Genomic DNA, 27,358 nt, shown 5'->3' on the forward strand with positions numbered 1-27,358 from the left:
CAACTACAACTCTACTTCCCTTTTCATAAGGCAGTTCACATGCTGCAATGAACCAATTATACTGGGATTTTTTTCCCCTCACTTCCTGGGGTTCAAACAAACCTATTAAAGTCCCGCTGCTCAGTATGATCTTCCTTAGTGATACCACTGAGAATAAGCTGAATTTGAAATCATAGTTTTGCATACCTTTCAAGCTATCAAATAGCAAACAATAAAGCTGGATCTTTTACATTCTTTAACATATTATAGTGTGTTGAAACCTTCAAATACTGCAACTGATTAAATCAAACTAATGTGCTTTGTAATTGCAATTCTATAAAATACAGATCTTAAGATATCAAAACTGCTAAATGAGAAATCAAATGTGCATGAAATAAAGGCAACCTTCTCTGCTTAAAGACAGTGGAAATAATGTGATAGCAATGCAGAGAAGAATAGTTTTTCTTACAGCATTTATTTGCCATGTACAAGTTCATTTCATATTTAGTAACTTCAAATCAGATGTAATTTGTCAGCTGTAAGGGCACAACTTTGGGCACCCAATCAGTCTCTGCCCTCTAGTGTTGAGAAAGCAGATAAAATTCTTCTTAATAGAAGTGTCGCTACAAAGAATCGTGAGCTGAAGAAAAAAGTTTTTCATTAAATATCTGCACTGCCTATTCAGTAGATGGTAGTTAGGAAACTTCATCTACTGTAATATCTTTTTGTGGACTACACACAACTATTACTGGCACCCTGAACAATCAATGCAAGGCATGGCATTTTTGAATAAGACATCAAAGGGCAACTGAATTAAATACTGAAAGGGTAAATTTAAAGATTCTAATTATGCCTATCAGAGCCTAGGAGTGCAATCCACTAACCCTGGAGGGGAAAGGTATATTTTTTATAATATAAGATTGTATTAACCATTTGCACCTGACATTTACAATACTTTCACTGCAAACCCAAAACAAGATGACACATTATCTGAAGAAAGAGATTTTCTGTTTCTTTCTGCATTTTGTTTTTAGAGGTGATTTGAAAATCTGCTCTCTCAGGTTAAAATATTGATTTTTCAAAACCAAGTTGATTTTAAAGCGTATTAAATTCTGACTACTAACGTGTAAACAGAAGAAAGAAAATAACATGGCATTTGGTCTTATTGTTGATATTTAGTCCATAAATTGTCATATCTTGAATACTGGAATGGCTGCATTCCCATTCAGTAAGCTGGAGCATCTGAACTCTTTCTCAAGCAAAAGATGAAAACAGATTTTGGCCTATTGCTAGAGGGGCTGCTAAAATTCACTTCGCATCAAGAACTTCTTCCCAGTGAAAAATAGACTTGAAAGGGAAAAATGGCACATATGGAGGAAGGGAGAAGAAAAAGATGGGGAGCTCACCTTGACAGCAGCTTCTGAACCCCCTTCTTTAAAATCTTCGTATTTCATTACTTCAGCCATAATGAATCCCTTTTCAAAATCTGTGTGAATCTTCCCTGCTGCCTGAGGAGCCTTCGTCCCTTTCTGTCAAAGGAAAGACCCGAAGAAAATTAATTGCATTTAAGAAGACTGATTGCAGGAAAGAGGTTTCTCCTTTTTGATAGGCTTTCAGGATCTGCTGAAACTTTGTTTCCTATCAGTAAAAACGTCACGCATACAGCTAGGTCATCCTCTATATTAGGATATACAGATAGGTGCCTTTGTCTCAGATGAACCAACTGGTATTAAAGAAGGACAGCTTTGTTTTTCCTAATAGATATCAACAGCAGTATTGATTTTAGAAGCTATGATTGTGTTTTACTGTGGTATTCACTTCGATCCCTACCTCTCCACACAGAAAGTGAGGAAAATAAAGATTTTTAAATAACTTAAAATTCTGAATTACTCAAGTCTTTTACTTACATCCAAATAATTTCAATTAAATGATAACATTCACTGGCAAACCACATTTGTAATCAAAAATGATTTATGGATCTCAAGCTCTACATGTCAGCTTATTTTTATTTCAGAATAATTTTAGTAAGACTAATATAGAACAAAATGACTGTTCCTACCAAAATTTCAACAACCAGATCACAAAAAATTAAAAATCACTGGCAACTATTATAAGACAATTTAAGTTTCTGCAATAGAGAAGAATGCATTATCACTGCACGCTTTAAATTACAGGGACATACATTCTGTGCACATACAACCATGGAGGGAAATTTGAGAAATAATGGTGACCTAAAGGCTGCTTAATAAAGCATGTTAAAGTGCTAAGGAGTCTGACACTGTAAAGCACAGTTTTTACAATAAAAGATGTATTGGGTTAATATGGCTACTCACTGATGCTTACCTGACTAAATATCTTTGCACATTAAATCAAAGATACTTACAATCAGTCTTAAGATAAACCAGCTTTCAGATTTTCTAATAAAGAGCAAGCATTTCTCCTACTGAATACAGTGGAGTTTCAGAATGTGCTTTTAAAAACTATGGCAAGAATCAGAACAACAGAACTTCTGCTTTTATATTATTCTGTAGCTATTGCAGGGACTTCAGCTAGCAGTCACGTAAAAGAGGATGAGATTAAAAGGCTAAAAAAATAAACCTGCTTTTAGGAAAATAAGTTTAACATGCTAAAACATATACATAAACATCTGTAGCAGTATTAATAAAAATATAAATTTACTGGAAATTATGTTAATGAAAACAAATTAATTCCATTGAATGAAATTAAATACAGCACTGAAATTCACTGCACAGCACTAAATACACTGATGCAAAAAATAAAAGCTCAGTGAACAGATTTGCACCTCCAAAAGTTAACACTTGTGTCATTTTTAAGATAGATTTTGTAACTATGTGCATTTCAAAATATTTTTCAGTACTAATCTTTATTTTATAACAATTTACATTCAAAGGCAAACCACTACAGCTCAGCTCTTACTGTCCTCTGGGAATAAATTAGTCAATCTCTATGGCTATAATCACTCTACATCAATATTTAAAATACATGATATAAATTTTAGGCATTACCTAAGTTCCTGGATAAGCATATAAAACTACCAAAATAAACTAGGTCTAAATATTAAAGTCAGTAAAAGACCTGAATTACTGCACACTGATTTTAGGCTTTTGAACCCAACTGTGTATCCATGAGGAATATAATGATGTTATATTGCTTTTATTGCTGAAAATGTAATCCGAGCAAAGCAAAGGAGGAATGAACCATCCGCAACCCAAACAAACTTAGTGAATACAGAATGAAAAGCAACATCAATTTCACTGCAGACAAACCCAGTCACACAGATTAAGCAAGCACAATACTGGTACGTCTTATCTCTGACCACAGGAGGAGGGTAGACAGATTCTACAGGATGAAGAAATTCAGACTATGTAATAGGCAGAATCAATTGTTACCTGCCTCAATCAATGCACCTCCACTTTCACTGTTCAGCAGCTCACAAATAATTAAAGTTATCCTGGACAAAAACCTCATCTGTAATGACTAGCTAACTGCCACCATGACAAACTTCAAAGTCAGTGATATCAATCTGAATTCAATAGTGTGGAACTGGATATAGCTGATGAATAAGTATGAATCTTACCCTGATGGTCCATGCACGCACTTCATCTGGGCCTGCAGTGAAAAAGTATTCTAGTTGGAGTGCTGCATATCCAGCCTTAATGATCTTTGCTAAAGCACTGAGAGGAAAAAAAAAGAATCCAATTCATTCAACATATACACATAAAACAGCCAAATGCCCCAAGTAATCAATTTACATGGAAAGACAACAAATATTTTGAAGACACAGGGTCTACTTTTAAACACAGCAATAATCGCAGTAGCTTTTTTCTTTGAACTCTCTTCAGAAAAACTACTTTTTTACTGCAGAATCATGAAGAATGCATTTTGCGTTGTTTATTCTGCACACTACAGAAATATGGGATAAATTTAAATCACTATCCAGCAGCACTTCTGGTTTCATGCGATTTTCAGGACTCCAGGTCATGAAAGCATAACTGTTTGACTGAAATTCAATATTGAAACAATTTATTATAGTTCTTCAGAAAAAATATGGCAACATTTTCTCCACCGTCCCTATTCCCCATGGATGACGAAACAGTTTTGGTGATCATTCCTTCTCAAAAATATACATAACTAATACCTATGTTATAATTAAAACACTGTACAGAGATGACAGATGACAGTTAAAAACTTAATTTAAAATAAATCTTTTCACTCTGTCTCATGGTAAAGAAAGGAGAAGATTCTCTCTTTATAATGGTAATTACTCTGTCATTTATTATTCTATCAGCGCAAGCAATTAAATTACTGCAAGGAAATAGTTGATAATAAAGTGTAGGGAAAATGAATGCTAATTAACCTTTGTGTCATGTTCTCTTCCAGATACTTCTGTTTCTCCTCAGCACTCATATCTTGCAACTTGAGTTCCAAGGCCCCACTAAAAGGAATGACCAAAGCACCCGGGTCGTGCTTGTCCACCCACTCTTTAATTTTTATCAACCTGTAGACAACAAAGGGCACAATATTATCTTGTAGTGCATGCATGGCTGTACCACATTCATTATTATCAAGTAGCACATACATATTCATAAGAATTGCACGGATTTATGATGCCATCTTTTTGTGTATTGCTTTCCAAGGTCAAGGCATTAACAGGCAGCAATTGCTTCAGGTGTACTCCATTAACATTTCACTGTTTCTTGGTTTCTGTTTGGCATTTAATCTATCAGAAACAGGCATAATTTGAGACATAACCAGGTTTTTGGTAGAGGTGAAATACTTGCTATCTAAAATGTTAACTGAATAAAACTTTGTAGATCTGTGGATGTACATTTTTCTGAGATTTCCAAGAGTGATATTTATCAAATGCAGTAAAGCTGGGGTGTCTTCAATTTTCCCTCTGACCTCCTCCCCCCCCAAGCTAAGCATCTCAGTGGCTAGGGCAGCTGATAGTAGCAGACAGAAGAGAACACCAGACTCTGTAAACTCCTAGAGAGCAAGCTGCACCCTGCTTTTTTTTGGCTATTGATCTTGGAGAACACCATAGCTAATGGATACAGAGCTGTGTTTCTACTTGTTTCTCCCACTTTTTTACTCTCCCTAGGACAAAGCTTCTAGATATTGTACTATTATTATTCTTTTAAATAAAGAATAACGTTTCCAATTTCTTTTCATCTTCAATAATTGGCAGCATCAGTAATAGTCCGCTGTACAGCTAATACATTTTTTTAGTTGAATGAAACTACAAATTTAGAGCTGCAGATGTAAGGTGTTAAGTTTTTCAATGTTCAATATCCTATTAGAATCAAGAAAATTTTTGCAGCAATAGCTGATGTTTAAACAATCTTTAAACACAGGCATCACATTCATGACTGCAAGTAATATTTACTTTAAATTTGAGACATTCATAAATTACCTGTAAGGAGTTCAAAGTTATTTATAAGGCACTATTTCTGAACAGGTGTGAATGGCAAGAATGACAAGTCTGTATGCTCAGCAAGAAAACACGAGGCATGGGAATACTTCCTGTACACTAAGACTCGAAGGACAAAATACAGTACTTTGGGTGCTGTAGATGTTTCAGACCTGAAGCACCCACCATACAGCGCAGGATTTTATGCTTGCTGAGTTCTTTTTCTTATTCCTGCTAATCTCCAAGATTTAGACTAAGGTTTTAACTGCTATTATACTAAAGTGCTTTGAAACTGTGGCCTGCAAACCTTTAAATAACCAATGCAAATGTCACTTCAGGAAAAAATGAACTGAACCACAAGTTCATCAACACACATTTGTCAAAGAAAATAGCAGGGGATCAGAGCTATTATGAGATTAAGTGCATGGCCCACTGAGTAGGGTTTTAGATGGGACAAAGAATATAAAAGTTCACTCAACAGTTTTCACACGTCTGTTATATAAGGCTGGTCTTCTATCATTTACTTATGTAAATACCCCATCAGTGGTTTTCAATCCTCATTATACTAATCTTTTTGTCCTGCCGTCACCCAGTGAAAATATAGTCTGGTATCCAGGACTGATACTGAAACACTACTGCCTTCAGAAACATCTGAACTAAAAAAATCACAATTAAGGTGCGTTTCTGAATGTGACATTAACAGCACTTCTAAACCCAGCACTTGTAGTTAAATAATTGATTTTGGCTAACAGACAGGACATCAAAGTTCAGTGCTTAAAAACATGAACCTTTTACAGAAAACGTGTCTAGAAATGGATCTGCTATTCATAAGTGTACTTCAACATCTGTGCATACATCATTTTTATTTGTATTTTTAAAAGAAAAGTATCTAACATTGGTCTCTGGACTAATTAAATAACGTACCAAGTGAACGAGAGAATGAAACACACAAATCTGAAAAGTGAAATCAGCATAAAGGTAATGTCAAAATTTGGATTCAAATTCTGTTTGGTAAATATGGTCATCCTAACTAACAAACTAAGAACTATTGTGGAACAACAAGATAAGAAATAATTACTTTGGCTAAAACACCAATTCAGAATAATAATAGTCTTAGACTGTCATTTTAACAGCTTTTCTATTGAGTCCTTAGAGGGATTATTTGCATTCCTCAGGTATTCTATTGTACGATTCAGATGAATAAAGACTTACAAATCATTCCTCTACCGCCAGTGTGAGACTTTGATCCAGTGAATACACCATTGTACCTTAACTATAATTGGCAAAAAACCTGACAGTGTAGAGCATCACAAGCTTAATAACAAAGGAGAATATCTCAAAGTGTTGACAGATGATCTTCATAATGCAGGAGCAGAGCTGGTACATTTTAGCAATAAATGAGCACTGAGGTCTAAAGGTCTCTGAAGTGACTGACATCAGACCTGCTACAGCCTGACTAAAAAAATAAGGTACTGCATCCCACTCTGTACAGACAGTCAGGTTCTCTGCCCGTGTCTTTCACTTTTGTGACTTTCAGTGTCACAGGCATTACTAAAAAGTACCAAGGAATTCCCATAATAGTCATCAAAATAAAGAAAACAAACAAAAAAGTAAATACTCAAATATAAATAATGATATATTTCTAAACGACATTTTCTCCAAAGCAAAAATGTCTGGCTAATAATCAATCAAGTAATAGTGCAAGTAAACTGGGAACTATCTGAAAACAGTGTACATACTAAAAACAATTTAAAATATCCTCTTTCTTCATCAGGTTTCTAAGACTGACATTATTAGGAGAGTTAAAACTAAATTGTTTATAAAACATAAAGCAAAAAGAAGAAAGGCTTATTCTAATACTACTCAGTAACAATAGTGAGGGATCTCTTGGAGCACTTCTGGACATCCAACAGCCTTCCCCTATCAGGGTGGCTTGGTTCTTTCCTCCAGGTGGCTTTGTGGAGAGGAGTGTGTCAACAGCAACAGAGGGCTCCTGAACTGAAATTTTATTCTATTTGCCAAAAAATGGACAAAATACCCTTCTTAAAAGAAAAATATATATATATATACGCAAGAGACAGTAAGACAATCATTCATTTTGAGATGGCAAAAATAAAAAGTAAAAACTGAACTGAAAACTCAAAAAGACAACTGTGTAAAAACTTGACACAAGAATAAAACAGACAGGAACAAAACCAGATGTGAACAACTTGCATGCAAAGGCAGCACTCAAAATTATAACCATGGAAAATAGCGAAGAGAAATTAAGGTGCTCACCTGCACCTAACACTGTTACCGTCGGCTCATGAGGACATACGGAAAGACAAATGCATGTCAGCATATCTACTGCTAACTCAAAAAAAAGCTATGAAGACCAAGATGTTTTCTTGCCACTACAAGATTCCAAAATTTGACAAAACTATCATTTCAGGGCATTCCAATTTTTAACTCTGCATCAGCCTGACAAGGAAAAAGTAAATGGAAGAAGCCAATGACTTCAAGTGTGAAGGACCAGGACCACTACCAGAGTTAGCTCCTGATACTTTGATCAGGATGTAGAACAGAACTTGGAGAAAGGTTTGAAAATGAGGGCATTCACTAAGAAAGTCAATAAGCAAATAGCATAAGAAAGGGGAGTTGTGTAGAAGGGAATGCCTTCACTTTAAAATGGGGATTGTTCCGGAGGCAGAAGAAACAAAAACCTGCAGACAACTGAAATAAAGAGGTACAACAGCTGCAGAATGTACATTAACTACAAATCGATATTTGACAGAGTTTCACATGAGAGATCCAGCTGGGAGCAAGAGACAGAGTTCAGATGGAAATCAGAAGTAGCGATGGAAGAGAGAAACTGCAGAGAGAACGTAAGCTCAGTGGACACCTGCAAGACAAGATGATCTGAAAAACTGACCCCTAAGAAGAAAGGTTACTCTTGAGAGAGAATGCTTTTGTACAAGCAAGACAAAAAAAAAAAAACCCAACCATCTAACTCATGGAAAGGAAACAACTGTTTTTCTGTTCTACACCTAACTATGAGTGGAAACCAGCAGAAACCAACCAACATGGCAGGGGAGAAGAGAATACCAGACAGCAATGAAAGAAGGAAAGAAACAAATGCAGGTAATGAGATAAGATCAAGTTAAGTGATCAAAATATACAAAAGACTAAAAAAAAAGACCTACAGATAGGAGTGAGAACAAGAGGACCTAGCAATTCCAACAGGCTCTTCCTGATGGCATTTTTGGGCAATCCCGGATTTTTCAAACCTTCTAAATGCAATCTGTTTAGTGCTTTGTTCCCCACTATTGAGAAGTTTTCCACATGCGTAGCCTAAGCCACCTTTATTTTAATTTAAATGCATTAGTCTCGGAACACACACTCCCTATTTCTATACAGCAGCAAAACCTGAGGTTTTGGTTTTTTTTTTATTTTGAGCTTTCCTTGTAAGCCAAGTATTACTTCCAAACTTTGAACCTTCTTCTGGAATCTCTCCAATTGGTCTAAAAGTTCCTGGAAGCTCTCAATAACAATATCTTTCAAGCATTAAAAATAGTTAGAGAATTAACTCACACATTTTTCAGGTGATTATCCTGTTCATAAAACTCAATATACTATTTGCTTTTTTTTCTTCCCTTGTGACAGCAAAATTATCTCATGTTCAATTTATAACTTACTGTATGACCCTGCTACACTTACTATTTGTAATACTGTATTTGCATAGTTTATTATTTCTACATAAAATCCTTCTTAGAAGTTGCACCCCAGCTCTTTTTTTCCCTAATGATATTTTCCATTTCTTGAGATGCTCTTAAATTTCAATTTTGTTCTGTACATACCTGGACATCACCTAGTTTTTGGGGTCATCTACAGATTTAACAAGAATGCTCACCATCCAGCTCATTAATGGAAATACATAACAGTATTCAACTAGAAGCCGCTTCTGCAGATCTCGTAATGAGATATTCTTCCATTTGGAAAGTGAACCATTGATAACTATGCTCTGTGTATTATCTTCTAACCAGTCTTGCACACTCAACTGCCAGTAGGTTCCATCTAGCCAATTTTTCTTTCTTGTTTATGAGATTGTTGTAAGGCACTGAAACCTTTAAAGGCTTAATAAAAATACCAATATGTAGTAAAGCACTTTTTTTCACTACATGCAAGACCATTAAATTTATCGCAAAATAGTAAGAGTCATCTGACAATTCAGACAAGTAATATACAGCCAAAACAAATTTGTGAAGACAACTGGGTTGCTTCTCGGTGATTAAAAACAGTTGAATTTTTCCAATATTTTTTTTGAAATTAAAGGAAAATTCATCGACTCCAAATGTTTTGTTTCTTCTTTCCTCTTTGTAGCTTTCTCTTGTCTTTTGAAGCCTCACCCATTATTCACAAGTTATCTAAAATGATGATGAATTAGACAACAATTATTGGGTTTTGCCATGTCCCAAAACATTCTACTATGAATACCATTAGGTTTAGTTGATTTGGTGGGATGGAAGAGGAAGATTTAATTTACCTAAGCACCAATACTGCATGACACAGGTCTTTCCCTTCTGTTCTGTTAGCATGCACAGACTCCACAAAGATCAGATCACACTGTCCTCAGTTCTGTACATATATATATGAATATGTAGTTTTATATAAATAGGAAACATTCACACCCTCACTAATTCCAAATCTATATAATCAAGGGAGAACGGAATGGTAAAAATTATGAAACCAAAGTATACCCAAAAAATGTCAGTGTCAAAACTTAAGAACAGGAAACAGAAAGCACAGGTGATACCCTAACAGATTAAGACACTCTCTTTATTGCTACCTGCCTTTTTTAGGGTATCCCTTTCTTCTTTCACTACACAAACAGAAAGGAAGACTAAAGAGGAAAACATTAAAGAATATAAAGGTACTTGCTTCCCCACCATGACAGTTTGCTGCTTATGAAGACAACAAATGTACAGGTGGTTTGGGAGTACCTTTTACTGACCAAGGCAATCTCATTTCAAATCATCAGTGACATTTACAAGCTGATTTTTTTTTATTCCCTGTTCCCAGATGGCCAGGAGGAATGCAGGAATCCTTAAGATTGGCTCTTTCCTAACCTCCACCCCTCACCTGCAAATACTTTCTAGTAACATTTCACAACAAAACTACTGCCTCCACACGCTAGGCTGCTCCCTGGTCAGGAGCCTTCTCATAGCCCCTCAGAACAAGAGTTTTAGGAACTCAGAACTTCATTTATCCTTGGTACCCTAAATGTGTTAAGTTCTTCAATACCTTCCTAGAGTCCAATGTCACTGCATTCAGATAAACCTTACAAAAAAACAACGTGAAGAACCGTATTCTCATGTGTTAGATGCCCTCAGCTCCCAGCACAAGATTTACTTGAGCCTTGAAACATGCAGCATAATAGGCCTTAAAATTCTTTACCACAATGTCCTGGGTTCAGCAGTAGCGTTCATTTTTCTTTCTTAGTAGCTGGCGCAGTGCTGTGGTTTTGACTTTCAGCCTGGGAACAGCGCTGATAACACCGATGTTTTTAGCTGTTGCTCAGTAATGTTTACTCTGACCAAGGACTTTCTGAGTCTCATGCTCTGCCAGGGAGGACGGGAAGCTGGGAGGAAGCAGAGACAGGGCACCTGACCCAAACTGACCAAAGAGGTATTCCATACCACAGCACGTCACGCCCAGTATATAAACTGGGGACAGTTACCTGGAAAGGCTCAACCACTGCTCGGGTCGGGCTGGGTATTGGTCTGCAGGTAGTGAGCAGTTGTATTCTCTTCCCTTGTTATTTCCCTTATCATTATTATTACTACTGGTGGTAGCAGAAGTGGTTTGTGTTACACCTTAGTTACTGGACTGCTCTTATCTCTACCCATGGGAGTTTCATTCTTTTGATTCTCCTCCCCATCCCTCCGGGAGAGGGGGGAGGAAGGGGGGAGGGGGGGAGTGAGCGAGCAGCTGCGTGGTTCTGAGTTACCAGCTGGGCTTAAACCACGACACACAACATTTTCAGGGACTTGTGACACACGTCATGATTTCAGAAATCTTACAACAGAATAGGTATATCAAGTATTTAATTCTACCAGATCTGGAGTTCACACTTCTTAACTTCATTACAATTTCAACTGATAACTTATCAAAAGAAGAATAGAAGTTCCTGATCAACACTGTCATTTGTCATTTATTATAGATGGGTTTATAATTTTCTTTAACATTCTCCTTTGAAATGTAAGTAATCCTAGGCTCTCTGCCTCATGTGTGTCAAAGCAAGCTTTTCTAGGGCCTTGATCGTTACCATGGCCATTATCTTAAATCCCCCCTAAATCTGCAACATTATTTGTTAGATGGGGTGATCAGTATTGCACCTACTAATTTAGTTCATATTGTATCCCAGATTCTAAGTATTTTCATAATCCGGACATGAGCTTCTCATCCCATTCCTTATCCATCCAGATGTTACACTTACTTTTCTGCTACCAACTGCATACGGAAGCAGCGACCAGCACTTCCTGCAGGCATATTCAAGGTGTTCACCAACAAAAATAATCTGGCAAAGAGCAGTTTTGGGAAGGAGTATTTCTGTCATACCTCCCCTTTCCATCCTTCTTTTAAGGTGGCCTGATTCGTTTTCCCACGTATCCTTACAAGTGATTGTGCTAATGTAACTGAAGGAAGGGTGCTGCAGGACCAGGTGAAGACTGTTAATAACAGGAGTGCCTTAAATTAGGCTACCAACTAAAAACCAGCAATGCCAGGAAGCCAAGCTCAATCAGGAATTTTGGTGTTTATTATTGGAGAATACTTGTATATGACAGGACTCCTGAGCAAAAAATAGTCCTATATGAGTTCACTTGAAAATAGGCAGAAAACAATATTAGGTGACAGGGAAAGAAAAAAAAAAATAAAAATCAAGGCAATATTCCAAAAATTCATACCCTCCAGATATAAGTCTGTTAACAAATTGTCTAAGGTAATATGGTAGTATGATACAGTTCTCAGTTTTTCTAGTCTAGAAAGCCACCGGGAGATATGTGCTGTTTAATGGTATGACAAGCACACATAAGTACACTATACTTGACTTACAACTTTATACTACTGACTACTTTTTGAACATACTTCAGATGAAGATTTGGCTTAACTGATATGAAACTCGTTTCGCTGTTTGGGTTTGAAATGTTGGAACTGTGAAAGAAATAAACCCCCCGAACATGATATTACCTGTAAATCAAGTACAGACAGTAGTTAATGGACAAAATACTTCTATAACTAAGAGAAATTAAGCATGCATAAAAGAAAAATCATGTTGATGACCTACAACCAAGTTGGATTCAAAAATATCAAGATGGTAGAAAGACAGAGAGAAAGAGGCAAACTAAGTCAAAATGAGTTTTTCTGCTTATCGATACACAGCTCCAGTACGAAAAGATTTTTTTTTAACAAATTATATAGCAAATACCATCTAACCAAAGGTCAGTCATGGTAACCCTATTTTAAACATTTGTAAGAAGCATCATTTACAAAGAAGAAAGATCTTGAAGTCCATTTTTAAAACATTTGTTTCTGATCTAGTTTTCAAGACTTCAGTAACATCCCTTTACCCAAACTATGCTCCCCATTACAGTGATCAAAACCAATTATGACTCAAACAATAATGAAAATGGTACTACACTGCTGCTGTAGCACCTGCTGGTATGTGAAAGGCTTACAGTCTCCAGTCCTCCTTGGTCTGCCAATTGTGAAAATTAATTCTGCCTTAAGTCAAAAGAGAGACAAAAAAAAAAAAACATGGCTGTTGCTGTCAGCAAGGATCAAACACAGTCAAGACTGAACTGCTGATGAAACTGCATAACAATGCAGACTGCAACAAATCGTGCACATTACATTTCACAGTTATAGGCATAACAGGCTCCCCTTGCAGCACTTGCACTTTGGACAAAAAGAAGCCTTGGGAAAGTCACATCTTGTTGATTTCTGCGCCATCATTTATAAAATGCAGTGTTTTGCAAGGTTATCTAAAAATAGTTTAACAAATGCTCATTCATAAAATACACCAGAAGGAACAAATCTCAATCACAAGTCTTATGTGCAAAATTATTATTACTGAGATACTACTGCAGGAAAAATTCTCGTTCCATAGTCAGATTTACATTATGGCATGAGAACTTTAACTTTTGTCTCTTAACAGGGCTTCCTATATCACATGGAAAACTGTATTCTTAAGGATCCTGAACAAAAGAAGTGGGACAATTAGTATCAATACTATTATAGCAAAGTCTCAAATATGTAATAAAAAAATAATAAACCATGTATACATAGAATATTTGATTTTTTAAAAAGTGATGCCTTAACATGGGAAGCTTTACATTAAATGCACGGCGGACAGCACCATTTAAAATTTATATTCTTTGATTCTTCTATGCACTGTGTGTACACAAGCAAATACAAGGCCATACTCCCTGCAAAAAATATGACCAATGTAAATCACTTGTGTAATGAAATAAATATATACTAACACTTGAAATAAGACACTATAAAGAGTAATTTGGAATATATTCTACTAGTGCTAAAAATCCTGCAATGAGTAACACAAATCCAGACTACAACGTGTTTATTTTGGCTTTTGCCAATGTCACACAACAACTTCATGAAACCTAAGCAAACTGGGTCAGAATAGTCTTCCCCAGTTCTCTTAATGAAACATCCTCTCCTGCTCACGCATTATAAGAAACACTTCTTTTGCTTCTCCAGAATTAGTCTGTATGATCTTAATTGCGGAGCCTCTCCAGACCACAGATTTCACGACTGCTCTTCCTCCATTAGTTGTTAAAATCTGTGTTAAGTATTAAAATTGCAAGAGTCAAATATTACTACAATAACAGCATTAGATTTAAAATAATAAACACTATTTATTTCCCCTGCCCCCTTGAATCATTACCAAGTACTAACATTTTGTGATGACATGAGACTATGAGTGACATTTTAAGAAACTACTTTAATGAGACTAATAATAAGAATCAAAAAAGCTGGTGATACTGGGCTAAGTTACGGGTATTTTAATGAGGCAAAGACCAAACTTGCTATGAGGCTGGAATATGCTACTCAATAAATTAGAAATTAACTTTGATATTTATCCAGAGAAAGACCATCGCCCAAGCTCTCAGTATAACAATGAAAGAGTTATTTAGTTGAATGGTTTAGATTTATATGCCTGATTTAGATACCTAATCTTGCTCTGCTCCCTGTACAGTTAATGAAGCAGGAGGCTCTTCTGGGGGGAGTCCACTTAAATTAGGGCTTCTGCTCTCACTTTTCTAAAGCATCTTGCCTCTCCCTTTTTCATAGGCTGCTTCAGAAACTAACCCTTACCTTACATGCCTATGATGCTTACATAAAACTATGTAGTGTGCTTCAGTCTTACCTCCTGCCGATACACTTCCCCAAAATGCTAACAAATACAACAGCATATTCTGTACTGTCATATGAACGTGTCCATGTCCAAGAAAAACACTAAATGAGTTAGAGATTTTCACAGTGTGCAGAGATACCTTGTATGAAATGCACTTCACTAATGTGAAAAGCTGTCACAAAAATGTTCAATTCTACAGACACAGTCTGTTAACTATGGTGAAATAAAAGAAAACCAAACAAAAAACAACTGTATCTGAATCATCTACTAAAACACACTTGTCCCAAGGGAACACTTTGGTGTTTCTTTTTCAGAAGCAGGAATAAGTATCTGGATCAGCGTCTGAAATTACACTCAATTTATCTGACAGAATGTAAAGGATCTGTTAGATTCAAAGATTTTTATGGCTGAAATGGAATGACAAAGTAAATTTCTGTCAGAAATAAATTTTAGTTTTGTGTTTGCAAATAAAAGTTTTGTACAGACTCACCCACAGAATAAGAGTATTCGGTTTATTATAAAACTACTGGTTTACCTAACTAATCTTCATTTTCTTATACATTTGGAATTACAATATTCTCAATGGCCCCAGGAATTTTAGTAGCTAAAAAAAAAAAAATCATTTGACTAAAAAGAAGTTTCACCTTGAAGTGCTCCCTGGTATGTTTTACCCTTACAAACCCTAGCAGGAACAACAATGGGATCAAAAAAACAAAGCTAAAATGCAATCTACTTTAATTTTTATGACTTGGACTAGAAACCATCTTTCAATGGAAAGTCAGAACGCGAGCCCCAAAACTTACAAATTCATGTTCAGTGTCTTCTGAGTAAAGAACAGGCTGCATGTGCGGTGGCATACATGATAGTTGTCAACATAAATGAAAATGTTCATGAATAAAAAACAGGCTGTATAAAGAGCTAATTATAATATTACTATCAATTGCTAGCTTACACTTGCAAATCTTTCATATCATATAAATGCATTGTTTTTGACATTTCTCTAGCTAAACATCACATCATTTCACTTTTCAAAGTAGTTCAAATATGCACAGGATATACTATAAAGGACATGGTCTGATCTACAGTTACTCTGAAAAAGAAAAAAAACTAAGACATAAATGTGCGTCGTCATAAAAAATTCACTTCAAACATTAATTAGTGTCCAAGTAAAAAAAGAAAAAAAAATCTAGACTTCTAACAGCCTTCCTACTTTCTGTATATTCATCCTTTCTACCCAAAACAGCAATAGAAAACATTTCACCCAATCATGCAACAGAAGACTCAAACAATACATACACCCAAAGCAATAGTGAAAATGTGAATTATTCAAGTTACATCCAGATGTTTTCTTACCATTAGAAACACCTTATTTGCTTAAAGCACTCACACTCTTCTAGCACATGAATTGTAAGGAAAGTTTAAGTAACCAACGAAAAGCACCATTCCTATGCTCAAATGGATTCTTCTTCTATTTTAGAAGTGCCATAGAATTAAGTTTGGAAAAGGTCTGCTCAACAGGCAAAAGCCCTAGTAAGTAATATATGGTTAAAAGCAGACCCAGCCAAAGGAAAAATACTAACAAATCATAGTGGGCAGTTATTCTGAGACAAGATAGTCTATCCATTCCTCCACCAAAGAATTATTTAATCAACAGATACAGTACCACTTTATTTTTACTTTGTTTGAGCAATGACACCATCAAAGAAGAAATGATCACAGAAAATAAATTTGGTAAACACGAGTAATTTGGTTTAAAGGAAAAAATAAAGCATGGCTTGATAAATTTATTCTCTCATTGATATGACATGATTTTCTATGCAGGAGAAATACGTCTATAAAGTATTTGATAGTGTACTGTGTCAAACTACTTATTTAGCTAGAGAAGAGAGGGAAGTAGATTTGTACAGACTGTGTACTGAGAAATGCATGGAGAACATGACAGAATATGAGGGAATAACAGGAGAAGGAACTGGGATTTAAAGAGATCACTACTCAAGTTTCACAAGGATCAAACTTACAATTGATCTTGTTTAGATAAATTAATGACCTTGACACAAGTATTACTTGCATGCAAAGTTTACGTTCAATGCAAGAGCAGAAGACATCTTCCTCAAGGAAAATCACCATCATTACAACCAATTGGAAGTGACAGAGAAGGGGATCACTATGGGTTAGTATTCTTCAAGGCAACTGTAAGCCACCAAGACAATGCACCAAGACAAATGTAAACTACAGATACTACTGGAAATGCCTCCCTTAATTTCATAGGATGCAATACATCTGCATATAAGGTATTCTTAAAGCATGTGGAATACTATGCACAGCTGTGGTCAGCTAAATTCAGAACAGGTCTAAGATTATCAGAGGAATGAGAACCTCATGTAAATGACAGATACAGGGAGAAAACTGATAATGCCTGCTTTAAATAAGTACTGGAGGTAAACACCAATCAGATAATATACCATTTAATCTACACGACAAAGCTACTAGAACCACCAATGAAATAAGACAGCCAGGGAAAAACATAGGCTGGGAATAACGGACTATTTTCAAGCCAAGACAGCAGCAAGGTGCTGTGAACAGCCTCCCAGTACAAACCAATCAGCTACTGTTAAAAAAAAAATAAATTAATTTATTTATGAAAGTCATTATACAGTGTAGCTACCAACAATAACTGTCTCTGTACTGAATGCAGACAAGGGATTACAGTAATTTAGGGATTACCATATAGTTACAAGGAAGCACTGCACTTTGTGAATTCAGAAGGACATAAAGGCTATACAGAAATGCAAAAGGGGGACAAAGAGGTCACAAATTCATACAAATCAAGTTTCTGTATTTTTCGTAAAAACCAATGCCTCCACTGGCAAAAGGCATGAAGAACTCAAAACACCATATATTCCACTTGGCTGGAGCTAGCCAGCTGACCAGCAGCAACAGACTGGCAGATTGACCATTATGTAAAAAGTTCTCCCAATACACAAAATATGCTACCTGCTGTTAAGGGCACTACTCAGTGCTTTTTAAAGGATGCATGCAAACAGGGAATCACCGTTGTAAGGAAACAAGACTCAAGCTCTTGAAAAACTAGACTTCAGAACTCAACCTTTGGGAAAACTCCATGAGTTTTGCTCTTCCAAAATAAAATGTAATCAATGAAATAAAGGTAAGAAGTAGCCCATAATAGCATGTACCAGTACCACCCATGGGCAAAGCTACAGTACTTGTACCACAGCTTGGCAGTAAGTCACTTCAAAATTTGGGCAAGGTACACATGTTTAAAATAGCACTAATGAGAACACTGGACTTCAATATCCTAATTGGTCAAATGAAGAAAATTAAAAACATGGTTAACTTAAAAATGGTATGAAAATTTTAATGGAATTTTCTTACTGGGCATCACAAACAGAAATTTAAAAGAGACAGAACTAAAATCACCAAATCTCCAGGCATGTACAATGCCTTTAACATAAAGCCATCCCTTGTCCTCCTCCAGTTCCACATCAGTATCAAGAATTGCTCCAGAGGAAGGGAATCCCGTCATCAGAAGTGTTCTTTTCTATCCGACCCTACACTGCACCTTCAAGAGCTACCCTGGACTTTGCATGGAGTGAGACAAGTTTGGCTGTAAGGGAAAGGGAGCCATCTGGTACAGCCATGAGTAGATAACCTTTTGGGGCAGGACACGGATTCTGAAATGCATTGTCAACCTTCATTGTGACATTTTCTGACTTCAAAGTGTTTCCTATTACAACATTAAGATACTTAATATAGCTGTGCATAATTTCTGATTCCCCCCCCCCAAAAAAAAGCAATCAATAAACAAATTCTAAACTGAATGTACTCAAATACATACCCATTACAGAAACCTAGCTTTCAGCTAATAGATCTACAGTGAATATCCACTCTTTAACAGACAAGAAGCTGGGAAGACATAAAGTGTTCTGTTATAAGAAGCAACAGATACTTGCTAAGAGCAGAGAAACAAAAAGACATGGTATCTCTGCATTTCATGCCATGCTTTGTAAGGAGAAAAATCTAGTGAGTAGAGTCTCTTCTGACCCTTCTTCCTAAAATATGGCCACTTTCCCATCCCATCCAACAAGTTCTTTGCATTCTGCTCAGTCTGGTTTCTTTTCCCAATGTCATTCTCCAGTCCTCAAAGCTTTCCATCCTGGTCCAACAGCTTTTTAGCAAGATGCTTCCAAATGCAAACCCCCTACCTTGTGATTCAATTCACACCTCCCTCCTGCCTTGGCTTTTGGTCACTCCCACATTCTTACTTCCTTTTACCTCACTTGCAGGGTTAACACAACCTGGTCCTGCCCAGGCACCCACTTCCTATTCAGTTTCATTCGTTCTTCAACATACAGAGGCAGACACATTTGGATCAGAGGCACTTCCAAATTCCGGTTAGGTTTCCTCATTTCCTAAGTTTAGTAGCAGCTATTTCAAAGAAAAATTCTTTAGCTGCTGTGTATCTCACAATATTTAGCACTACATTACAGATTTACCACTGCATTTTCTTACACTTTGTTTAAAAAATAAATCATACAAATACTGCAATATTAAAATTTGTGTTGTGCAAAAGATCTAATGCATTTTATTGATGCTTCCCACTAGAAACACAACAAAGTAATTATGTAACAGGCTGAAATGAAATAGGCTCAGAAACAAAATGCAGTATAAAACTCAAAAATTAAAAAACCTAATTCACTGTATAGTTACTTAAGTACCAGAGACAAAAAATAATTCAAGAAAGGTATTATATCTTATCAGATACATAGTGTAATAACTGTTTCAAAGAAATATTCAGTAGAAGTCCTTTGCTAGAGTCTAGAAAAGCACAGAACATAGAATTGTATTTCTAGTGTCTCCACTTACTAGATGATATTTTTTCTTTACACAGGCAAAGGACAAAAAAAGGGAACAGAAATAGATCAGACAAACACAACATCTTTCTTAAAAAGAGAAACTTCTCTCAGACAAAGATGCAGCTGATAGTTTCTCTAGCGCATTCACATAGTTATTGCATGCTGTACTTCTGGTACATACCTGTGGAGCATGCAACAAGAAATGCCAAGAATGCAGGAGACTTAATATGACTTAATTTTCTAGACGTAGCTGCTCATGTTGCTATTTATCACCAAGAAAACACAACTACGCATTACATATAGAACAGTCAATATTTAATGTCTTAATGAAAATAATGCAAAGTCTCAAACTTCAGAGTGATGAGATGCCTAAACTAGAAGTATTTTCCCAGATCTATAGCAGTTATAAAATGCTACATAATAATTCTCTATGGAGAAAGCACTTACTGAATTGGTGCAAAATTTATATGGTTCAATTTTCAGAAAAGCACCACACTACAAATGCATTCCATTCATTCAGAAGCAACCCAGCTTCAGTACTATAGAAGCTGAAGGTACTGCTCAATGCAATGATTCATAGTTTCCCTAATAGAAAGATTCAGCAGTTTTCAGTCGAGACCTTTATTCCCTCTCTGAATAAATGATGCCTGAAATTTTTATTCTTGTTCTAATGGAATTTCAATGGCCTTCACTGCAAATCTACTGGAAATTTTCGCATATTAAGTGGAAAAAATTAAATGATGTTAACCACATTTTAATGTGATTAAGGCTGACAGGGTCATTATTTCTGCTAATCACTCAGTTTAAAAAGCTCAAACAAAACTTTGTAACAGCCAACGTTTTTTCTGCTTTTCTGTATGTCTACTGTAGTTGAGAATTAAAAATCACTACAGAATATGAGACAGTGTATCATAAAAAGCATCTACCAAGCACTTTCTGCAATTTGCACGTGGATTTCATTATAATTAATATCAAGATTAAAAGAGGGGAATCAATCTTAAAATATGTATACACCTTTACTTCTTTAGTTTTCCTCAATCAAAAGTCAAAATACAAAATGAGAATACTTCTTTTCCTGTAGGTCCTATTTACTAGTGAAAAATAGAAAACATTTCAGCATGTCTTTACCAGGAACCAAAAGGTATGTGCAGTCACTGAACATAATTTCTTAGACAGTGTCTATTGGGCTCAGCAATACAGAGGTCTGCTTGTTACCAGTTAGTTCGGCATAACCTGGAAAATGGGCATTAAACTGGAACAGAGGCAAGTTGCCATGATGAAGAGCAAACAGTATATAGTTTTCACAGTGTTTTGTATTTCCTCTCATGGATGATCAACAATAGAACAGAAAATTAAGGAGACTGCTGCTGCTCTCAGCTTGAGAGCCACTGCCTTACAGCCAGCCCTGCCTGCTCTTGCTCAAAGGTTTGCACCAACAGCAATCCCAATGGAGCAACTCTCCAGGGTCAGTTACAGAGAACACAGAAACCTTGAGAGTGATCAAAGAGGCTGGAAGGACTTAAAATTATAGAAAGAGACATAAGTTTGTCTCATTGACACGACCAGAAGAGCGGAGGATGTTTGCGGGATTTATTTTTTGTTTCTATCTGGGTTGGAGGAGGCTGGTCAGAAGTTTTAGTTTGGTTGGGTTTTTTGCAGAATTAGTATTTTCTGTAAAGACCACCACTCTAATGCTTACTGCCTGCTTAATAATTACTACCACCCTCTGTGAATCCCCATTTCTGGAGGACCTGTACCTCTCATGTCATGTTACCTCTCTCCTCACAAACGCAAAACATACAGATGATTAAAAAAAAAGGAAAGGAAAGAGGAAAAAAAAGGCATTTCAGCATCCAAATTCATTCTTCTACTAAGTAACTGTGTCTATACTTCAGTTACTTTAGAAGAGAATAAAAGTGCTGGCAGACTGATTCACATTGATCAATCCCATCTGGTTTAATAGATACATTTCAACCTTACTGAATCACTAAAAATAAAAACTGTATTACAGCAGCTTCTTGAATTACAAAAAACATTTTAAAAAACAGTTAACAAGATCATTGCCTTCTTAACCTTGAGGTACATGAAATGTATCGGAAAAATATTTTATTTCCCTCCCATTCCTTGGGAAGTATCCAATCACATATACAGAAATTTTAGATCTACTTCATGATTACAACAAAAAATGCTGAGAAAAAAAGATGGTGATTAATCATACACAAGTCTTTTCATGTAAGATTCTACTTCTACCTTCGTATCTAGCATGTACTACTAACTCTGTATTTCAACAACCTGCAGCTTTTTCTTCCAAGAAGACTATTTGCTTCCTGCCTGAAAACCTTCCATAACAAGAAAATATACAAACAAACAAAAAAAAAATCCAACAACATTAGATCATTTACTGTCAAGGCACAAACTACATTAACATCAGTATCACACTACAGCTGTAGTTTGTGATGTTCTCAGAAAGAAACATTACTTGTATTGTTGGACTTTCTAGTTTTAGTGTGAAGCCATGCACTAGTGCATCAACTAACAACCTCACTGAATTCTTGTGCTCATCTAAGAAGGGACCCTGCTGAATGTCCTAATGCATCTTATTGTGAATCTTCAGCAAATAAGACCTCATGTATGAGCTCATGATGTGCTTTGCTGCTGGAAAGTCACAGGCTCTGTGGGAAGCTTTTTATCTTCCCAGCAGTCAGTTCTCTGAGAACATCAGTACAGCTACTGTAGTTACCTGTAGATTACTTGTATTTTCTCACATCTGTGTCCAGCAATCTAAACCATGATGATAAAGGGTCATTAGGTTTTGAGTGAGGAAGGGGATGGACTAGACAATTTGCTCTGATAAGCTCCTTGTTGTGAGTGCTAGTTTAGAATGTGAAATGCGGGGTGTTATGCACATTCTCAACTCAAAAACCAGCCCTCTCGCAACATCAATTAAAAATCATGCTCAGCCTATCTTGAACTACACGGAGACATCTTACCTGAAATTCTTACAATTAATGGTACTGCAATAAAATAATTCTATCATGGTAAGAAGGACATCAACTGTCTATTAGACACAAAAGAATTCAGGTACAATTACTAAGATAACTGCTGTTTGGAGCACAGCAAAGCAATTTCCCACAGTGGGGCTTACAGTTCAATTTACCAGTTGGGCGAATATTTTGTGCTCTGTAGTGGTCGACAGAGTTAACAGTTACCTGTAACATTTGAGCAGTGTTATACTTGCAGAAAACTTTCTTCAACCTGCACAGGTGTTTCTACTTTATGTGTTCCCATGAATATACATTTTTTTCCAACCCTGTCCTAGGAACTATTCTAAGGCTTTTCAATTAGTATTAAATGCAAATATATGAAAGAGCCAATGGCTCTCTTCTCACATTCCACGCTACTCACAATGAGGTCTTGTAAGTTATAGGCTACTTGGAAGAAGGATGAGAATAAGCACAATCTCACCTATAAAATTATGTTAGTCCTCAAGTAATTTGGCAATGGTAATAGGCTACTTTTCCTTACAGGGTATTCTTAATTCAGTAAAATAACAGTAAAAAAAAATCTCCATGAGTTACACAATACTATCACAAATGGAGAGACATGTACACACAAATGGAAGAAGGCTGCATTTTCATATGCAGCAAAACCAGATTATGCCATGAACACAACATACAGTGAGAAAGTTCCAGAGACATGCTCAGTGATAAAGCTGTAAGAATCCTTTAAAATATCTACAGTGAAATTTTGTGTTAAACTCCAGAGAGTATCATGGTATTATGTGAGGCAATAGACAAATACATGGGAAGACAAAGGAGCCACTGAGTATCTTCTGGTCAACATATGATTCAGAGATTTAAGAGTATGAAAAAATGTAACTACACTTCCCTATTCTCAAAATTAAAGATTAAAATAATTGCCATTCAAACACTAACTCATCAGCTTAGATAGTCCAAAAGGCTTTTTCTTCATTGCCCTTGCAAAGATGATGATATCCTGCTATATTGTTTCTGAGTCTTAATTTCAAGTCAGTGAAGAAAAACAGAAGACTGGTACTTCACACAAAAAAATTAGGACTATTTCCAAAGTAGGGTAATAATAACAATGCAAGTCCATAATGGATTTTCAACCAAAATTCAAAGACAGCATTTGAAAAAGAGCTTTTAAATTTTATCAGTTATTTTTATTTTATACATATACATCTCCTGGTTCTGACTTCGGCAAGAGGACTAGCTACATACACTTGTATTTTTTTTTTTTTACTTTTTTTTTATTACTACATGTCCTTTGATGAAAAGGCAACATTTTGAGAACTAACATTAACAGTCTGCATCATCAGAGAAAATGAATCCTTAATAATTATTCATACACCAAGTAACTGTAAACCCAAATCATTTCAGAAGACCTGAATGTGTCAAGAACTTTGACAATTATGACTGGAGCCAGGAAACTGTAGCACTGCAGAATTTCTTATGAATTTTTCTAGTTACTTTTTATAAATGCTGTCCTAGATGACAGCTTAATGTGTACCACATGCAATATTTATTCTTCTTCAGTGTCAGACTGTCTAGCCATCCAAGGGAATACAAAGAATGTCACTTATTAGGATAAAAGCACAAGGAAGGTAATCAAGGACATATGTAACATCAGCCAATCATGCCCTATTTCAACATCCTATTCCATTCATAACAGTTCAACAATTATTTGCTTACTGATAACTTGCTTTCAGGCTGTTTGTGTTCCCCATAATGGTGGTTTGCATTTATTTTGCTCTTTAGAATTGGACACTTGCTGTGCCATGCATGTTTGTCAAAACTTTGGATCTTCTGTCAGAAATACCTTTAGCATATCAAATCATTTCTGTTTGTCAGAAATCACTAATAGAAAATCCAGTTACCGTCTATGTCAATAGGGTACTAACATAACTAAAAATCACGAACAAAGGGCTATCACACAACCACACACCACTGCAAGACAGGCAGTTAAAACCACATTTCTGTTTAATACACTTTGAGCATATAGCTGTATTTTCAAGGAAAACCAAATACAGTAATCAGCCTTTGACCATAATGGAAAATACTTCAGAAATATACTGTCTAAGCACAAAGACATTAACCTTGGGTTTTAAGCTTAAATAGCTAAATTCCTTGCTAGTCCTCCATGTCTCTTTACCATATTTTATTTATTATTTTACCAAATGCCTAGAAAGAATGCTTGCAGACATCATTATCTGCTGCTTCCAATCCATCTGATGGATCAAGTTATGAAAATGCATTAATTCACAAAGACAAGTAGAGACAGGCAGATAGAGGGAGCCAAAGACAAACATTTACCCTCCATAAAGTTATTTTTAAATCATTATAATTTAAAAAATCCTAAGGGAAACTGAACACGCATGCACATGCACGCACACTTCATTCATCTGAATATCCTGGGACACAAAGATTTTATGAAATAGAAACAGGTATGGATTTAATGAGCCTCTGAAATAAAACATAAGCTGGAAGAACCATCACATGTTTTAGATCGACAACATTGTGTATGTTTTCAATGTATTAGGTGCAAGATTTTCTTCTCTCTTTTCAATAAAAGCCATTTGTTTGGATTTAAATACATCTTCACTTCAGAAGTGTAACTGTGACATGAAGACAAGAGTGAGACTTTATGATATACAGTGAATCTGATTAATGTATTTTCATTGTTCAAGTCAATGAAGTACAAAATCAGCACACGCACTTACTCTCTTTCAAATATTTATCTTCTAAACATCTCTTAAGGCTTTATAAACTACTGCCAGAGCATAGTAAATCCCAAACACTGTTTTATTCAACTTCTCTCCAAATTAACAATAATTAAGGGTCAAGCATTGGTAATGAAGGATAAGAAGATATCCACACCAAACACCTCATTTGACAGTTCTTCCATTAAACATATATAACCTAGGGACTTTTCTCTCTAATTTAAATATGAAGAAGCACCTATTCCTGGTTTCAAAATAAGGATACATAGTTCTACTCATTGTAAAACTAGTGACTATCAACATTTGAACATTAGTCATTAGTATTAGTCATTAGAAGAAACTCAAGTTGTGAAAATAAAATACTCTGCCAAAATTTTAGAGTATAATCTAATCCTTCTTGGGCAAAACAAGCAGTTAAATGAAAACATATTTCTGTATACTTAATACATAAAATTGAGCTGTAAATAACCATGAAAATAAAAGGAAAAAATAACATGCATCAGATTTACAAAATAATCAATGAAAAAATGTCTATCAATTATGAAACAAAGAATTTACTTCAGAGCAAAAGTGAACTTGAAAAAAAATGGGTGCCCAAGCCATAGCAGTCTATATTTCTAATTACAAAAAAGAATCTTCCTTTTTAAACATTATTTTTCTGTTTATAACAAATGATTTTCCTATTGGTTGATGCTCCCATTTGTAAGAAACAGAACAATAATCTATAAAATATTCCCCCAGAGAATGGAGATGCTGCAGAACATTCATGAACAATTTCAATATAAGAATTGTTCCCAGACCCCATAAACATCTCAAATACAAACTGCAGTGAGATAAAGAATGATAGATGAAATAAATTTAACTTCAACTATGAGAACATAAAAAGATTAACAGAACTCCACAGCATGTGATAGCAAGAAATACTTCAAGACAGGATCTAGACAGATAAATTCAATAAGCAGAATTTTAAAGGTACACACACGTACTTGTTTGCAAATCAGATACACCAATACTAACAGATTATGGAAGGAAAGAGACTTACAAATTTGGACAATGTTTAAAAGGTACTATTATAGTGATGCTGATTGCAATGTCCAATCCAAATTTCTGCATACAGATGTTTTTGCAAAAGCAATACAAGTAATTCTCTTGTTATTTCAGAATAAAAAACAGTATCATTAGAGGTTTTTTCCTCAAAAAAAAACCAAACCCAAAACAAAAAACAACCAAAAACCCCGAAATGAAAGCTCATCTGCCAGTTCTTGAAGTTATCACTGAGGTGCCTACCATAGGAATGAAGGACTGTCTTTCCTCTCAAAACCCACCAGTTACAAGCAGCAAGGAGGTATCAGATCCTAAACACAGAGAAGGAGCTACTCACATTGCTCGCACTGCATCAAGTGAGACCACAGCCACTCACCTCTCTACAGTCATTCAACAGCCTTCCTCTCCGTCTTCTAAACTCTCAACAGAACCCACACAAGGATAAATGGTGGCTTTCAACAGCCATGTCAGACATAATAACGACCCATAATGTTGAAAGCTGGGGACACATACCCATAATCCCTGTTTTCCTCTTGATTTAAAGAAGTAAATTACTTGCTCTATGGACTATGCAGAACTTCCGTTTCCATGTTGTCTAGTTGAGGAAAAACAGGCTAACACCACTCATTCATTCTGAAAGGTACAGATCTTAATAATTTAAGAAGTAATAATAATTCAATATACAATAACTTAATAAATAACTACTATTAAAAATAACATCTTGCATGCTTCTCCATTAGCTGATTTGTAAAGCAAAAAAGGGCAAAATGCCCCTTTGTAAAAAAAAAATACAACAAACCTACTTAAAAAATACAATAAACCTACTTTTGAGGGTAAGACCTACTCATTAACGGAACAAATTCAGGTTATTCTTT

At 35.7% G+C, this 27,358-nt stretch overlaps 1 protein-coding gene across 1 annotated transcript in view; it reads right to left on the reverse strand.

Moving 5' to 3' along the window:
• OLA1 (Obg like ATPase 1) overlaps positions 1–27,358 on the reverse strand; it is a 101,846-nt gene that overhangs the window by 3,172 nt on the left and 71,316 nt on the right. The window contains exons 8-10 of the mRNA XM_057423866.1: positions 4,358–4,498; positions 3,578–3,674; positions 1,386–1,508 (exon numbers count right to left, since the gene is read on the reverse strand). Coding sequence (XP_057279849.1) covers positions 1,386–1,508; positions 3,578–3,674; positions 4,358–4,498 — 361 coding nt within the window. The remainder of the gene's footprint in view (positions 1–1,385; positions 1,509–3,577; positions 3,675–4,357; positions 4,499–27,358) is intronic.

This window comes from Pezoporus wallicus, unplaced genomic scaffold (genome assembly GCF_028554395.1).
Source record: "Pezoporus wallicus isolate ANWC-B61680 ecotype Strahan unplaced genomic scaffold, APGP_CSIRO_Pwel_v1 contig_1181, whole genome shotgun sequence".
NCBI classification, from domain to species: domain Eukaryota; kingdom Metazoa; phylum Chordata; class Aves; order Psittaciformes; family Psittacidae; genus Pezoporus; species Pezoporus wallicus.